This window comes from Bos mutus, chromosome 13 (genome assembly GCF_027580195.1).
Source record: "Bos mutus isolate GX-2022 chromosome 13, NWIPB_WYAK_1.1, whole genome shotgun sequence".
NCBI classification, from domain to species: domain Eukaryota; kingdom Metazoa; phylum Chordata; class Mammalia; order Artiodactyla; family Bovidae; genus Bos; species Bos mutus.
In genome coordinates, this window is record NC_091629.1 from 4,796,880 (window position 1) to 4,813,343 (window position 16,464).

The 16,464-nt window shown below is 48.1% G+C and overlaps 1 protein-coding gene across 1 annotated transcript in view; it reads left to right on the top strand.

Moving 5' to 3' along the window:
* Positions 1–16,464, top strand: part of ITIH5 (inter-alpha-trypsin inhibitor heavy chain 5) — an 84,250-nt gene that overhangs the window by 60,023 nt on the left and 7,763 nt on the right. Inside the window, 5 exon segments of the mRNA XM_070380907.1 lie at positions 3,566–3,734; positions 8,157–8,466; positions 9,208–9,773; positions 13,478–13,531; positions 15,502–15,618. Coding sequence (XP_070237008.1) covers positions 3,566–3,734; positions 8,157–8,466; positions 9,208–9,773; positions 13,478–13,531; positions 15,502–15,618 — 1,216 coding nt within the window.

Here is a 16,464-nt window from a genome sequence, read left to right on the forward strand (position 1 = left end):
GGAGCCTGATAGGCTACAGTCTATGGGGTCGCAAAGAGTCGGACACGACTGAACAACTTCACTTTCCTTTCCTTTCCTTTCTGATCTTTCTAGAATATGCTTACCTTGGTCTCTAGGGTATACTCTTGGGAAAAGCCTGCCCAGGTTTCTGTCTGTCTTCAGCATATAAACACAGGGTGCAGAAACACCAGCTGAAGCCACCTCACATTCCCTCTTCTGTCTGGGCAACCACCTTCCTCCTGCCTGTTCAGCCTTCTGCAGAACGCAGAGCACCCCAGACCTCGCCGGTCGGAGCTCAGGAAGGGTTAATGAGTGGTGGTGGCTCCAGGCAGTGTCCGCCCCGCCCCTTGGAATAAGGACGCAGAGACCAGCGCAAAGGTCCCGAGGCAACTGAAAGTGGAACTCCCCGGAGCCAGCAGGTCTGCCTGCCCCAGTGTTCCTGAGGACAAGTCAGAGCTGTGCCCTTACAAGGTCATCAGAAGCCCTTCATTGCTGAGCTCAGGGGAGGAGGGTGGAGAGACTTAAGGACTGCTCCTAAAGCAGAGAATCCTTTACAATGCGGGAAAACAGCAGCCAAGAAGCCAGGCCAGCCCCTCTTGAGGGCTTGAGCTCGCTATTTAAGGATCCCTAGGGATGCCAGCCACTAAACAAACAGCAGCCTTCTGAGGAGATTCCCCAGGCCTCAGCCTGCACCCTGGGGGGCCCTGCCAGCTCTGAGCCCCAGCAGCGGGAACATATCCTAGTGGCTGCCTTAGCAGCGGGCCCCCGACTGTACCGTCCCAGGGACTGCCTCGGCTTGTGAGTCCTGTCTGTCACCACCCAGCTGTGGACCTTCAGGCTTCCCAGAGGTCCAGCCTCTCGGATGGGGAACGATGCTGAGCCCATCTTTGCTCACACTGGGGTCGTGCTGGCTCTGAGCGGCTGGAAGGGTGAGGGGTCAAGGTGGGGCCAGCTTCCTGGAGTTCCGTCAGCGACGCGCTCAGGGCCCTCCACCCACATCTGTTTATTGTCGCGATCTGATCTATTCATTCTTGCTTTAATGCTGTCCGTCCTTCAGCTGTGTTTCCTGCACATCACCCTTCTCAATGTTCTGTCTTAGCTTCTCAGGGATGGGGGCTGTGTCTCTCCTCCTCCCTTTGTGTTCACTCAGTAGAATTCTCCCTCTCTCTCCCTCTTTTTCTCTCAATTACTCATTCAGCAGCTATTTACTGACAGCCCACAATGTGCCAACTGTTGTGTTGGGAGGGCAGGGAGGAAACAAGGGGGCAGCTGTTTTGAGGAGTCTGGTGTCACAGATGGACAGTCTTCCCAGCACTCACTTTTATCTGCAAGCCTGTTTCAAGAATCTGCCACGCGGGCAGGCTTAGCTGGGTATGACCCAAGAGTGACGGAACAGAAAAAGCTCCTGCAGAGCTTTTTCAGAGACGTGGGGCTGAGTTGGACCGTCCAGTGAATGCACAAATATGTCATCACATTCTCTCTGTCGACGCTGGGAAGGCAGGGGTCGGGGTGCCAGCTTGAAAGGACAGAGGAGCGAGTGAACCCAGGACGGAAGGACGAGGAGGGGGCAGCAGGCACGCCTACTGTGGGACAGAGCATCCATCAAGGGAATGGCAGATGCAGAGGTCCTGGCAAGGGCAAGGGCTGGAAGAAATGACGACACTGCCGTGTCATGAGTGCCAGAAAAGTGTGTGTGTGCCACGTGAAAGAGGATCTCAGAGAAGGGGGCTGTTGTGTCTTTTTTTTTGTCACTTGCTTTCCCCCGAGTTGTACTGAGGTACAGTTGATATACAGCACTGTAGGTTTAAGGTGTGCAGTGTAATGTTTTTTAAATATTTATTTAAATTGTATTTTGTTTTTGATCGGAGGGTGATTGCAATATTGTGATGGTTTCTGCTGTGCATCCACATGGATAAGCCAGAGGCATGTCCCCTCCCTCTAGAGCCCACCTCCCACCCCATCCCACCCCTCTTGATTGTCCCAGGGGACTGGCTTTGGGTTCCCTGTGTTGGATACAACAAATTCCCACTGGCGATCTATGTTACATGTGGTAACATATGACCTTCTTGGCTTCTTTCCAGGATGTCCTCCCTTGTATTTCAAGTTACCCAGGTCCTTCGGGCCTCTTCCTCAGATCCCCTCTGTTCTCTGAAACGCCTTCTCACGTCACTGCAGCCCACGGTGCTTCGTTCTCTCTTAAAATCCAGCAGTAGTTCTGATTCGCACCCTTCCTCTGTCATTCACGAATCGTCCTTGTGTTCTTTCATCTTCTGAACTTCTCTCTAGGGTGTGTCAGGAGTTCTCTGCCCTGGGTGATAAGAAAATAGATGGAGGGACGTCCCTGGTGGTCCAGTGGATAAGAGTCCACCTGCCAATGCAGGGGGCACATGTTCAATCCCTGTTCAGGGAACTGGGATCCCACGTGCTTCAGGGCAACCAGGTCCTTGCTCCTCAACTGTAGAAAGCCCAAGTGCCTCAATGAAGACCCAGCACAACCAAAAAAAATAATAGATGGAACCTGCCTTCACTGGAGGAAGGGAAAGAGACATGGAGTGGACTACAGTTGAGACAGGGACGCACTTACTCTATAAGTACGTTGAGGGCACTGCTAGCCTAGAGGGCAGAAGGTCCACTCTCTTTAGAGGAGCCAGAAAATGTTTCAAAACAGAATATAGCGCATTAGCTGGGTTTTGAAGAATGACTAAGGACTTGTCAGATGAAACAGGGGCATAAGGCAGCAGGGAAGAACACCCCAGGTCTCGAGAACAGCAGTCGTGATGTTCCAGAGGCTTAAGGCTTGATGTATGTGGATCAGAGCAGACAGGACATTTCGTATATGAAAAACATTCGTGTTTTATATAAAGTTGTAAAACACGTTGTTGTTTAGTTGCTCAGTCTTGGCCGACTCATTTGTGACCCAATGAATCGTAGCACGCCAGGCTCCTCTGTCCATGGGATTCTCGAGGCAAGAATACTGGAGTGGGTTGCCATTTCTTCTTCCAGGAGATCTTCCCAATCCAGGGATCAAACTCAAATCTCCTGCACTGCAGGCAAATTCTTTCCCACTGAGCCACTGGACTGCAAGGAGATCCAACCAGTCCATTCTGAAGGACATCAGCCCTGGGATTTCTTTGGAAGGAATGATGCTAAAGCTGAAACTCCAGTACTTTGGCCACCTCATGCGAAGAGTTGACTCATTGGAAAAGACTCTGACGCTGGGAGGGATTGGGGGCAGGAGGAGAAGGGGACGACAGAGGATGAGATGGCTGGATGGCATCACTGACTCGATGGACGTGAGTCTGAGTGAACTCCGGGAGTTGGTGATGGACAGGGAGGCCTGGCGTGCTGCGATTCATGGGGTCGCAAAGAGTCGGACATGACTGAGGACTGAACTGAACTGAACTGAACTGAGGTGATAAAGTTCCTTGACATTTATCCAAGTCCCTTTACAGAGCAGGCACTCCATTATAACCCTGGGATTGTCCCCAGCGTGCAGTTTCCAAGCCAGGGGATGTGTAGACTCATGCAATGGGACATGACTGGCCTTGCTTTTGTGTTTGCCTAGACCAAGGATGCCCTTTTCACAATTCTGCATGACCTGCGACCCCAGGACCATTTCAATATCGTTGGGTTTTCCAACCGGATCAAAGTTTGGAAGGACCATTTGGTGTCAGTTACTCCCAATAGCATCAGAGATGGCAAAGTCTACATCCACCACATGTCGCCGAGCGGAGGTAAGTACGTCCTGCTTTGCCTGTTTGCTGAGACACGATACAGGGATTTGAAAGTTGACGCTGATCACAGGAAAGGAGATAACAGGTGAGCACTTTCCCCAGGAGCTTGCTTCTCCTTTTCTGGGCACCGAACTAAGATGGTCAAATAAGTTACAGGGGAAATACCTGATAGGTTTTGGAGCCTTTCCTGGTTTATCTCACGGATCCCAAACAATGCAGCTCATTTTGTAAACCGATTTTCGGGGCCAGGAGTGAAAGCCAAGTGGCTGATTCAGTGCTTTGTGTGCTTGAGTGTGAGAACCTTAAGGCAGCAGATGGAGCCGCCCCCCTGAGCTGTCGGTCCTCCTGGACTACGGGTGGCCGGGGAGATGCTCTAGGTGGAAAGGCAGTGGAGCCTTTGCACCCTCGCCTGGGGGGCGGTGCCAAGGTAAGGGCGCAGGTGAGGGGAAAGGCCAGAAAGAGCTCTGAGATGATCTGAGACTCAGGACAGTGTGTTACCACCTGTGCTGGCTATCAGTGCCGTCAACCCTGGGCCCAGATCTTACTCCCGCTGTCAACTCGTCCTGAGGACAGTGGGCGCCTGGCCGAAGCTCAGTATCGGCATGTTGACTGGACCTTTACCATCCTTCCTAGAGGCCCATAGAGACACTGTCTCCTGGGGGATTCAGGTGATTCTGCTTTCGAGATCTGGAGACAGAAAACACCCAGTTCTGTCCATCCTCTTCCGTCTGAGTTTCTCATCACTCATGTTGGTTATTTTCCCTCCAAGGCAAAGCTCCGGTTTCCCAAATGACCTTTGTTTGGAACTTGATCTTGTGTGAATGGAATTTTGATTTATGGATACAATGGGATTTCCTACCAGTTTCCACAACAGTGTGATCTAGGAATTGTTTTACTGGTTGAAGCGAGAAATGAAAGTTTAGAGTTAATATTTTAGTAATGATCCTTGGAAGGAAGTTGGGAAGTCTCTGAGGAAGAAGACTTCCCTTAATCTTTGTTTAGCCTGTAGTTCCTGGAGCCAACTCAATGGAAAAGACCCTGATGCTGGGAAAGATTGAAGGCGGGAGGAGAAGGGGACGACAGGATCATATGGTGCATGGCATCACCGACTCAAAGGACATGAGTCTGAGCAAACTCCAGGAGATGGTGAAGGACAGGGAAGCCTGGCGTGCTGCAGTCCCTGGGATTGCAAGGAGCTGGACACGACTTAGCGACTGAGCAACAACTTGGCATAGCTCCTGACATACAGCACCCACTTAAAGAATATGCATTAAAAGGAGTTTATTTTAAAGATGCTGCTTACTATTAGAATGCTATGTGTGTGCTGGGGAGAGCAGGATAAAGCTTTAGAAAACAGGTAATGCGTATTATGCCCTTTTGGAATCTAAATCTTAGAAACCACACTGGTTTCTTTTTTTTTTTTTTTTTGTCTCAGCATTTCATTAACCCAACCCTCTGCAGATGAACAGAAAATTAGTGTTCTCTCCTCATCAGGAGATAAGCATGGATTTCTGAAGCCAGACTGCCTGGATTTAAATCCAGCCCCACCAGCTATGAGGCATTTAATCTCTCTCTACCTCCTTTTCTTCATCTGTATAATGAGGATAATGGACTTTTTTTTTAGGATGAGTTAAAATATTTAAAGTACTTAGAACAGTGGCCTCACACAGGAGGTCTTCTCTAGCTGTCAGATATGGCCATTTTGGGGCTTCCCTGGTAGCTCAGCTGGTAAAGGATCCGCCTGCAATGTGGGAGACCTGAGTTCGATCCCTGGGTTGGGAAGATTCCCCCCGAGGAGGGCATGGCAGCCCACTCCAGCATTCCTGCCTGGAGAATCCCCATGGACAGTCTGGCAGGTTTTGCAAAGAGCTGGACACGACTGAGCGACTAAGCACACACACACATGGCCATTTTTACCCAAATAGTCCCTCTTGCTGGTGCACTGTGGCCCTTTAATATCCCTGGGGGAGCTCTCAGTGGGATGGTTGGGGCGGCTCCATGGGAACTCTCCCGTTGTTTTTTCACTTTTTGTTTTTATTTGGCTGCACCAGGACTTACTTGCATCACGAGGCATCGTTTAGTTGTGGTATGCCAACTCTTGGTGTTGGCGTGGGATCTAGTTCACCAACCAGAGATTTAAGCGGGCCTCCTGCCTCGGGAGCCTGGAGTCTTAGCCTGTGGACCGCTGGGAAGGCCCAGCCCCCGCTGCCCACCCCCGCTGTTAAGTGTGCAGGAGATGCCTCAGCTTAACAGAGATTCGATGCCAAGCCCTGCTGTGCCTGGCGTGAGAAAAGCTAAGCACATCCTTTGCCTGGGGCTGTCCCTGGCTTTAAAGTGCAATGAGAGATTTGGCATCCTCGCTTAAGTTCTGGATCAAAGAGGAAATAAACACCTGCGTTCTGGTCCACGTGCACACCTTCAGAGGCAATGAAGCTAGATGAGGCATCCAGAGAGGCAAGCGGCCGAACCCAGAGAAGTGCTGCGTGCTGTCTCAGCTGTAAGTTTCCCTTACGTGTGGACCATGTGTGCATCTTAGAACGAATTAGTGATGCGTTTGCACAGTCACAGACATCTATATTTTTAGCCAGAAATTCTGGAGGATGTGAAGCAATGGGGGAAATTTTCTGGTTCAATCAAATACGGGAGATTTTGCAGGGAGATTAAAAAGCACGCCAGTCAGGTGGCAGGATGGTGGTAATGGGTACACAGCTTTATACATTTACTAAAAATCATTAACTGTGTACTGAAAATGAGTGAAATATTTGGTCTGTCAAGAAGACCACTTAAAAAACTAACCCCTGGGGTCAGAAAAAGGAAATGGGTGTTCATGTCTGCTATCAGAACTCTCGACTTTTCTTGGTAATAATAGAGCAGCTGCAACAGAGTTGAACGAAACTCTTAGGATCTAGAAGCTTCGTGTTGGCTGGGAGATTTAACTTCCACACGCCATCCATCTCACCTTACCCCAAGCAAAAAACCTGTCCAGCACCCGCTGCAGGCAGTGTCCCCTGACTTTAATCAGAGCTGCTAGTGACAAGCATGTCTGAATTAGAAATGGCAGCGGTGGTGGGAGGCATAAACTGGACAGCCTTCGCTTGGTGGGGTCCTTGTGGACAGGGGAGACCCTGAAGAGGCAGAAAGCCAGAAAGGCGATGCCAGCAATAAGAAAAAAATGAGTGAGTCCTCTAATCCTCGTCCTCCAGCCCCAGGCCATACGTGACATCCCCGCGAATGTCTCCGTATTCCCACCTCCACACTCGGTGCTCCCTGCTTCCCTCTGGGGTGCATTCTTTCTCCAAGTCCCTGCACCCAACACCCTCCTGCCTTTGCAAAGCAATTCTCCGAAAGAGGTGCAGGTCGGCCATGCTAAGGGAATGGAGACCCCTAAGCTGAGGCACCATCAGAGACCCTCATGTGTGCTCAGTCACTCAGTCTTTGTCCTGCTCTGTGACCCCGTGGACTGTAGCCCACCAGGCTCCTCTTTCCATGGAGTTCTCCAGGCAAGAATACTGGAGTGGGTTGCCGTTTCCTCCTTTAGGGGATCTTCCTGAATCAGGGATCAAACCCATGTCTCCTGCATTGCAGGCAGATTCTTTTTTTTTTTTTTAATTTTAATTGGAGGCTAATTACTCTACAATATTGTAGTGGTTTTGCCATACACCGACATGAATCAGCCATGGGTGTACATGTGTTCCCCATCCTGAACCCCCCTCCCACCTCTCTCCCCGTCCCACCCGTCAGGGTAATCTCAGTGCACCGGCCCTGAGCACCCTGTCTCATGCATCGAACCTGGACTGGCGATCTGTTTCACATATTATAATATACATGTTTCAGTGCCACTCTCTCAAATCATCCCACCCTCGCTTTCTCCCACAGAGTCCAAAAGTCTGTTCTTTACATCTGTGTCTCTTTGCTGTTTCATGTATAGGGTCATCATTACCATCTTTCTAAATTCCATAAATATGTGTTAATATACTGTCTTGGTATTTTTCTTTCTGACTTACTTCACTCTGTATAATAGGCTCCAGTTTCATCCACCTCATTAGAACTGATTCAAATGCATTCTTTTTAATGGCTGAGTAATATTCCATGGTGTATATGTACCACAGCTTTCTTATCCATTTGTCTGCTGATGGACATCTAGGTTGCTTCCGTGTCCCGGCTATTATAAAGAGTGTGCAGGCGGATTCTTTACCCACTGAGCCACCTGGGACGCCCATCAGACACCTTCAGGACGAGGTTATATAACTCTGCACCTTTCCTGTGCATCTGCGGAGTTTCTAGGCTGCCTGTGTGGCCTGGAGTCAGTGCAGGGGGCTGCTGTCCCCACCTGTCAGCCCTGCAGGTGCATGGGAGGGGTGTGAAGATGTGTCCAGGTGAGGGAGGCAGCGAGCCTCCAGCATCGTGTTCTGTGTCCCGCAGGCACGGACATCAACGGGGCCCTGCAGAGGGGCATCCAGCTGCTCAACGACTACGTGGCCCACAACGACATCGAGGACCGCAGTGTGTCCCTCGTGGTCTTCCTGACGGACGGGAAGCCCACCGTCGGGGAGACCCACACCCTCAAGATCCTCAACAACACCCGGGAGGCCGCCCGGGGCCGGGTCTGCATCTTCACCGTGGGCATTGGGGCCGACGTGGACTTCAAGCTGCTGGAGAAGCTGTCCCTGGAGAACTGCGGGCTCACGCGGCGAGTCCACGAAGACCACGACGCCCGCGCCCAGCTCATCGGGTCCGTGGTCTGCCTGTGTCCTCAGGGCGAGGGGAGGGCAGGGGTAGGCTCAGCGGGAGGCCTGGACGTGAGGCTGGACCCCGAATCTGATCTATGCGTCTTAAAATCAGGCTGATCTGGGTTCACATTCTGGCCCTGCCTCATGACTTCAGGCCTTAAGACCCTCTGTGCCTCAGCCTTCTCTCCTGTGACAGGAGGATTCTGGCCGGATGATAGAATTTAATGAGAAAAACCACGTGACGTATTGGCAGGACTGTTAGGGATTCTTAAAATTATATTCTGTGGAGACTTGTTAAGATGGATTAGGCTAGGTAAGGAGTATGCATATTCACGGAATATGCAGCAGTGTCTATACCCGTCTGAAGGTCAGTGTCTTCCAGCATCTAAATACTGAAGGTGGATTACCCTCATTCACACTGTGTTACTCCAGAAGCAAAACTGAGACCAGTGGGTGGAACTTGCAGAAAGGAAAATTGTGGTTTACTGCCAGAAGCTCCCTGGTCCTCCTCAGAGCAGTGGACAAGAGACGAAGGAGCTTGTGGAGTAGTGAGTTCCCCATCACCAGTGGTATTCAAGCCTCTGCTGCATGGCCTCCTGTCTGAAATGTTCTGGGTGGAATGTTGGACTTGGCTGCTTCTAAGATCAGAACTGCCTCCCCAACAGCCCATGGTTTCCTCTAAGCCCTGTCCTGCTTGCCGCCTGGGCAGTCCCTGATTCTCCCCCTCCATTCCTCCTCTCCAGGTTCTACGATGAGATCAGGACCCCACTCCTCTCCGACATCCGCGTGGATTATCCTCCCAGCTTGGTGGAGCATGCCACCAGGACACTGTTCCCCAACTATTTCAACGGCTCGGAGATCGTAATCGCAGGGAAGCTGGTGGACAGGGCAATGGACCGGCTGCACGTGGAGGTCACGGCCAGCAACAGTAAGAAGTTTGTGGTGCTCAAGAAGGACGTGCCCGTGGAGCCCCGGAAGGTGGGGATCGACGTCCCGCAGAGCCCCAGGCCCAGGGGGCGCGGCCAGGAGGAGCCCAACCACCTGGAACGTCTCTGGAGCTACCTGACCCTGAAGGAGCTGCTGAGTGCCTGGCTGCAGAGCATTGAGGAGCCAGAAAGGGAGCGGCTGAGGCAGGAGGCCCAGGCTCTGGCCGTGAACCACCACTTCCTCATCCCTTTCACATCCATGACACTAAAGTCAGCACCGCGGACAGAGGCCCCAGAGGCCGCTTACGGCATGTCCAGCACGTCCATGGCCACTGGACCCGAAACGGTGATGCAGAGCCTGCGGGGCACACACCTGCAGCCAGGTGAGCGCATGTGGGGCTCAGTGTGGGGACCCGCATGGCCCTTTCTGGCTGCTTTTTCAGGCCAAGGTCATCTCTTTTATTTTCTTGTGTCGTAATTTTTATAAACAATGTTCTATTCCTGCAGCTCCTAGCCAACAGTGGATTAGCTTGTGTGTGTGTTGTTATAAACCGTGGATCACTATAGAATTCAAGAAGGTAAAGTCAGTCTATCGATAAATCATCAATATTGAGTGCCTACAGGAAGGAACAGACAAGTAAACAAATATTCATTTTTAAGTGCCTTTCTATATATTTTTAAAAGATTTTATTTATTTTATTTTTTGGGCTGTGGTGGGTCTTCCCACCACAACTTCTTCTGGGTTTTCCCAGAAAACCATTGCTGCACGTGGGTTTTCTCTAGTTGGGGAGAGTGGGGGCTCCTCTCCAGCTGCAGCGTGCAGGCTTGTTTGCAGTGGTTTCTCTTGGGGAGCACAGGCTCTAGGGCACATAGCCTTCAGTACTTGCCACACGTGGGCTCAGTAGTTGTGGCTCCTGGGCTCTGGAGCACAGGCTCAGGAGTTTAGCACATGAACTTAGTTGCTCCACGGCCTGGGGGATCCTTCCCAATCAGGGCTCAAAGCGGTTTCCCCTGCATTTCAAGTCTAATTTTTATCCAGGGGACCACCAGGGAAGCCCACCTTTCTATATTTTTAAATACTTCAGTTATGTAATTTGATGCATATGCTTGATTTTATATAGATAAAAATAAGTTGTATGATAAAATTTTATAGGTAAAATAAAATGAAATTTTACTATATATTGTATTTTATTGTTTAGTCACTCAGTTGTGCCCAGCTCTTTGTGAGCCCATAGACTGCAGCATGCCAGGCTTCCCTGTCCTTCACTATCTCCCAGAGTTTGCTCAAACTCATGTTCATTGAGCCGGTGATGCCAGCCAACCATCTCATCCTCTGCCACCCCTTCTCCTCCTGCCCTCAATCTTTCCCAGCATCAGGGTCTTTTCCAATGAGTCAGCTCTTCTTATCAGGTGGCCAAAGTATTGGAGCTTCAGCATCAGTCCTTCCAATGAATGTTCAGGGTTGATTTCCTTTAGGATTGACTGGTTTGATCTCTTTGCTGTCCAGGGGACTCTCAAGAGTCTTCTCCAACACCACAATTTGAAAGCATCAATTCTTTGGCACTCAGCCTTCTTTATGGTCCAACTCTCTCACCTATACACAACTACTGGAAAAACAATAGCTTTGACTATACAGACCTTTTTCAACAAAGTGAAGTCTGCTTTTTAATACATTGTCTAGGTTTATCATAGCCCGTGTCTTGTATATTTTATGAATGTTACTTCTCATGTTTTTATTAAAATTGTATTTTTAAAATTTTAATGATTTTGTTTACAATGAAATAAATGAAATTTTATTTTATTATAGATATTATTTAAATTATACAGGAGAAATTAAGTTCTTCTGTATAAGAGAATCCAGAGTTGAAACAGAAATTTTTTATTATCTGTCCCAGTGCCATTTTTCAGGGGAAATTAGTAGAAACAAGAACGAGAGGGACTTCCCTGGTGCTCCAGTGATTAAAAATCCGCTTTCCATGCGAAGAGCACAGGTTCAATCCCTGATCAGGAAACTAAGATTCCAACATGCCTCGAGGTGCAGCCAAAAAAAAAAAAAGAATGGGAAAACGGCAGGAAAAGTAATTCAACCAAAGCAAAGGGTTATATTTCAGTAATATCTGCTTGTGGAAAACAGCACTCTTTTCATATGTGACGTTTTTATTAGCTTCCTGCCAGGTTCACATGTCCTGAGGTGAGGGAACTGACGTGAACCCGGCCTCGCGCGATCCTCAGATTCTAAACTCTGAGAATCACCTGGGCGTCGTGGAGAGAGCACAACCTTAGGATCCAGACCATTTCAGCTCGTGGCTCCTCCTCGCCAGTTGTGGCCTGGGGCAGGCTTCTGAACCTCTCTGAGCTTCTGTTCTCTCACCTGTAAAATGTAGATAGTGGTGTCTTTCCTGAAGGGCTGTTGCAAGGATTAATGTGCAGCATCTTAAGTACAGAATGAGGGTTCTACACTTGTTAGATACCCTCTCCCATGAGGAGTGCAGAACTAGAAATTTATCGAAAAGCGCAGAGCCTGATGTAGAAGTGAAAAATGCTGCATTGCGTTTTTAGAAAGAGTGGAGCTTGTCTTGGCAAACCTAGGACAATATTCATTCTGGTGAAAAGGATGAATAAGTAGGTTGCATGGTGCTGTGAGTTCATGCCTCAAGATCTGTGCCACATCCAGGGAAAATGGGTTTGAGTAACATCTTGATTTGACGTTAGTAACCCAAATTTCTGCAGCTTCGGGAGATAGCAAACTCATAAACGACACAGGACTCAGAGAGCCAAGAACACAGATGAGGAATAACCAACTGATTGAGCAAAAGGCTCGTTAGATGTAAAATTTTCCTGAAGCATCAGTTAGTACTCAGACAATTTCCTCCTTTTGTTTAAAGCTCTGATGATTTTTTAATTTTAAGATTTTTTTTGAGTGTCCATGACAGTTTAAGGCTCCCAAAGCAGGCATCCAGACTGAGATGTCATTTCTCCCGTGTGGTTGACCTGATTCTGCCCATGTCCTGCTTATGAGGGGTCAGTTAGAGAAGGGAGCGCTTAGAAACATTCAGATACTGTGATCTTCATTTTCTGGGTGCAAAGATCAATGAAACACAAGCATCAGAGGAGCATAATCTTGTTAATACAGACAGCTTGAAACAAGATATTAATTTTATTTTGTTGACAGAAAGTAATTTACTTTTGGGTTATTTTTTAATATTTATTTTTGCTGCTGCTTTGTGAATTGTGTTTACACTCACGGCTCTAGACCTGGATTGCCATGATATCTTTTTCTTTTACATTTTTGTATCCTTTTGGTTGTTGTAAAGTGCTATTTTATAAAAAAAAAAAAAAGTTAAATAAAAGTTACCATCATAACCATTTTTCCATTCTTTTTTTAAATTGAAGTGTATTTGATTTACAATGTGGGGTTGCTTTCTGCTGAACAGCAAAGTGATTCGGTTACACATAGTTCAATCCAGTTCAGTCGCACATATACATTCTTTATTTTTAGTCTTTTCCGTGATGGTTTATTATAGGATATTGAATATAGTTCTCTGTGCTATTCGGTAGAGCCTTGTTGCTTTTCCATTTTATTTGTAAAAGCTTACATTTGCTGACCCCAACCTCCCACCATCCCTCCCCCGACCCCCTCCCTCTTGGCACCCCCCATTCTGGCCTCTACATTGTAACCATTTTTAAGTGTACAGCTCAGTAGTGTCCAGTATATTCACATCATTGTGAGACAGATCTCCAGAACTTTTTCATCTTGCAAATCTAAAACTCTGTCCTCATTAAACAATTCTACTTTCCCCTTCCCCCATAACTATAGAATATTTTCTGCATTTTTTTCCTATCATATGCACAGAAATCACAGGCAAGAAGAATATTATTTAATTTATAAAGAAATAAAATAGTTTCCCCTCCTTATGTTACACCTTCCCTCTGTGTTGGGAGGCCAAGCTCCTCCTGTAAAACCAATGTTTTTAAATGGTCACAAATGTATCTGAAAGTTGTATTTGACTCATCTCAACTCTCTATACCTCTCACTTCCTCCTCTTTAATAAATAACAATGGTGGGTCTCTTCTTTCTCCTCTCTAGGACCTGCTGTCAAGAAACCATACAACCCAAGGATTAAAATCTCCAAAACATCAGGTAAAGGAAAGAATAAGCTTGTGTGTGATTGAGAGTTGAGATATTTAGGACTAAGATGACCAGGAATTCCCTGAAGCCAGTTAGATCAGCTCATAGAACAAGATGTGAGGACCTATATTTATAGGTCAAGTCTGCAGCCTTGGGGCAGTTCTCAAAATCCCAATTGTCATTACACCATCACCTAAACTTCACAGATAACACAGTCCTTAGGACCCTAGCAGGAGCCCTGGTAGAAGGATGGATTGGACAGAGGCACGTGTTCATCATGACTGAGTTGAAAAGACATTTGTTTTTAGAGATCTGAAGTATGCTCGCTTCCAGCTTCTGGTGTTACAGTTATCTGCCACAGTGCACACTTTTTAAACATTATTATTCTATTATTTTCATAATCCTTGGCTTTAGAAGGGAAGAGCAGATAACGATACCATAAAATTTCCCTTGGCCAGCTTTCTGGGATTATAATAAAAATCTGGATGGAATAATGACCCACTGGCTGGGTTTTATTCTTCAAATGTACACATCTGCCTTTGTAAGCCTTCCTTATTGCCTTGCTGCTGATGTACTGGGCATGCAGGTTCGCAGAGCGAGGGAGTCTGGAGATTAGCTCTGGGTAGAGGAAACACATCGTCCCCGGTGGGTAGGGTGTCATTCCTTTGAGCACACACGCGTTATGGAATGCAAGAAAACTTTCCTCTTGGATACTGAGCAGAGTAATGACTTCCAGACCTCTCCTCTCTTCTTTTGGAGCAAGCAACATCTTCCCTTGTAAAGGAATTTGGAAGATTTGAGTACAAATGATGTGGTGTGAGCACAAGACGCTCTCAGAGAACTGTCACGTAGTTATATGCGTGCCCACAGAGCACCAAAAGTATGCACTTTTATCTCCACTGGTTGTCATCTTCTCATCTACAGAAGACCAGTACCTTGTATGTCTTTATTACATTGTCCTTCACTCGATGCTTAAGGCAGTTTACAGTGAGATCAACCAGATTCTTTCAGAGGCCCCTCTAAGTCAGGCTGGGAACAGAAGGGGTTTCTCAGCAGCTCCTCCAAGACCCTTAACTGGCTCATAGCTTGAAAACACTGAAATCCTGGTCCACCACCCCTCACCATATACGAATGGTGGAATATATACGTATACAGGAAACTCAGTCCTGTACATGCATACGCGTGTACACGTGAAGTAGAGGGGAATTTGGAAACGTGTTGTGTTTGGTGTAGAGAGAGAAACGAACCCTCCACTCTTGTGGGAAAAGAGAACTGATGTAGACTCTTGGGAAATAGTTTGTACAGTGAGAGGCAAGACCGTCCGTCTTTAGCAGAGGTGAAAATGAGGGGAACAGGCGAGGAGCAAGGGCCAGCCAAGCTTTGTGGTCTTATCTGTGGACAGAATTTTGAGAGCAGTAAAGTCAGTGGGACCCAGAGGAGGAGTTGGCATGGTCACTGCTGACTGGCCTCCTGCTGACTGTGCCCTTCACTTGTCTCCAGCTCTAAACTGGGCTCAGTCATTGCCACTCACGCAAGGGCTGTGTCCGACTGGCGCTGGGAACGTCTCTAGGGCCGTGGCTCTCCAGAGACAGGACAGGAAGTTCTTATCCACATCACTTAACTAGGCTGGCCTAAGCGTGACAGAAGGGGTTAGGAGCAGCCACAGAGGGAATTGAAGAATGTGGACTCAGTCGTCGTGGGGGTGTAGGCTGAGGCCCCGCTTACCCCTGCAGCTCAGTTGACTGCAGTGTCATCACAGGAGCGTTGGATTTGAATTTAGGGGACCTGCATTCAAATATTTACTTTCCACAAGCTACCTGTGTAACCGCTGCATCGCTTCATCTCCCAGGCATCTTCCTCGTGTTGACACGGAGTAAGTCAACAACACAAGAGAAAATACGAAAAGAATGCTTACACAGGGAAGGTGCCCAATAAATGTCTCTTCTTTCTTTTTCTCTCCCGTTCTTGCCCTGGCCTGGCAGCGGATGGAGACCCCCACTTTGTCGTGGATTTCCCCTTGAGCAACCTCACCGTCTGTTTCAACATCGATGGAGGACCCGGGCACATCCTGAGGCTGGTCTCCGATCACGCGGACTCTGGTGAGTTCTGCCTAGAAAGTAGAAGATCTTGCGTTTGTGGGCTAGAAATAAATAAATCCTAATATTTGCATTTTACCCCACTCCTCATGGTGTCATGGCATCTGGTCCCATCACTTCATGGCAAATACATGGGGAAACAGTGGAAACAGTGACAAACTTTGTTTGGGGGCTCCCAAATCACCACAGCTGGTGACTGTGGCCATGAAATTAAAAGACGCTTGCTCCTTGGAAGAAAAGCTACGACCAACCAAGACAGTATATTAAAAAGCAGAGACGTTATTTTGCCAACAAAGGTCTGTCTAGTCAAAGCTATGGTTTTTCCAGTAGCCATGTATGGATGCGAGAATTGGACTATAAAGAAAGCTGAGCACCAAAGAATTGATGCTTTTGAACTGTGGTGTTGGAGAAGACTCTTGAGAGTCCCTTGGACGGCAAGGAGATAAAACCAGTCCATCCTAAAGGAATTGAGTCCTGAATATTCATTGGAAGGACTGATGCTGAAGCTGAAACTCCAATACTTTGGCCACCTGATGGGAAGAGCCGACTCATTGGAAAAGACCCTGATGCTGGGAAAGATTGAGGGCAGGAGGAGAAGGGGACGACAGAGGATGAGATGGTTGGATGGCATCACTGACTCAATGAACATGAGTTTGAGTAAACTCTGGGAGTTGGTGATGGACAGGGAGGCCTGGCATGCTGCAGTCCATGCAGTCGCAAAGAGTCGGACACGACTGAGTGACTGAACTGAACCGAATCTTTGCATTTTACCCCACTGCTCATGGTGTCCCGGGGTCTTCAAATCAGGAGTAGTGGAAACTAGTGGATCAGAAATACTGTGTCAGGGCC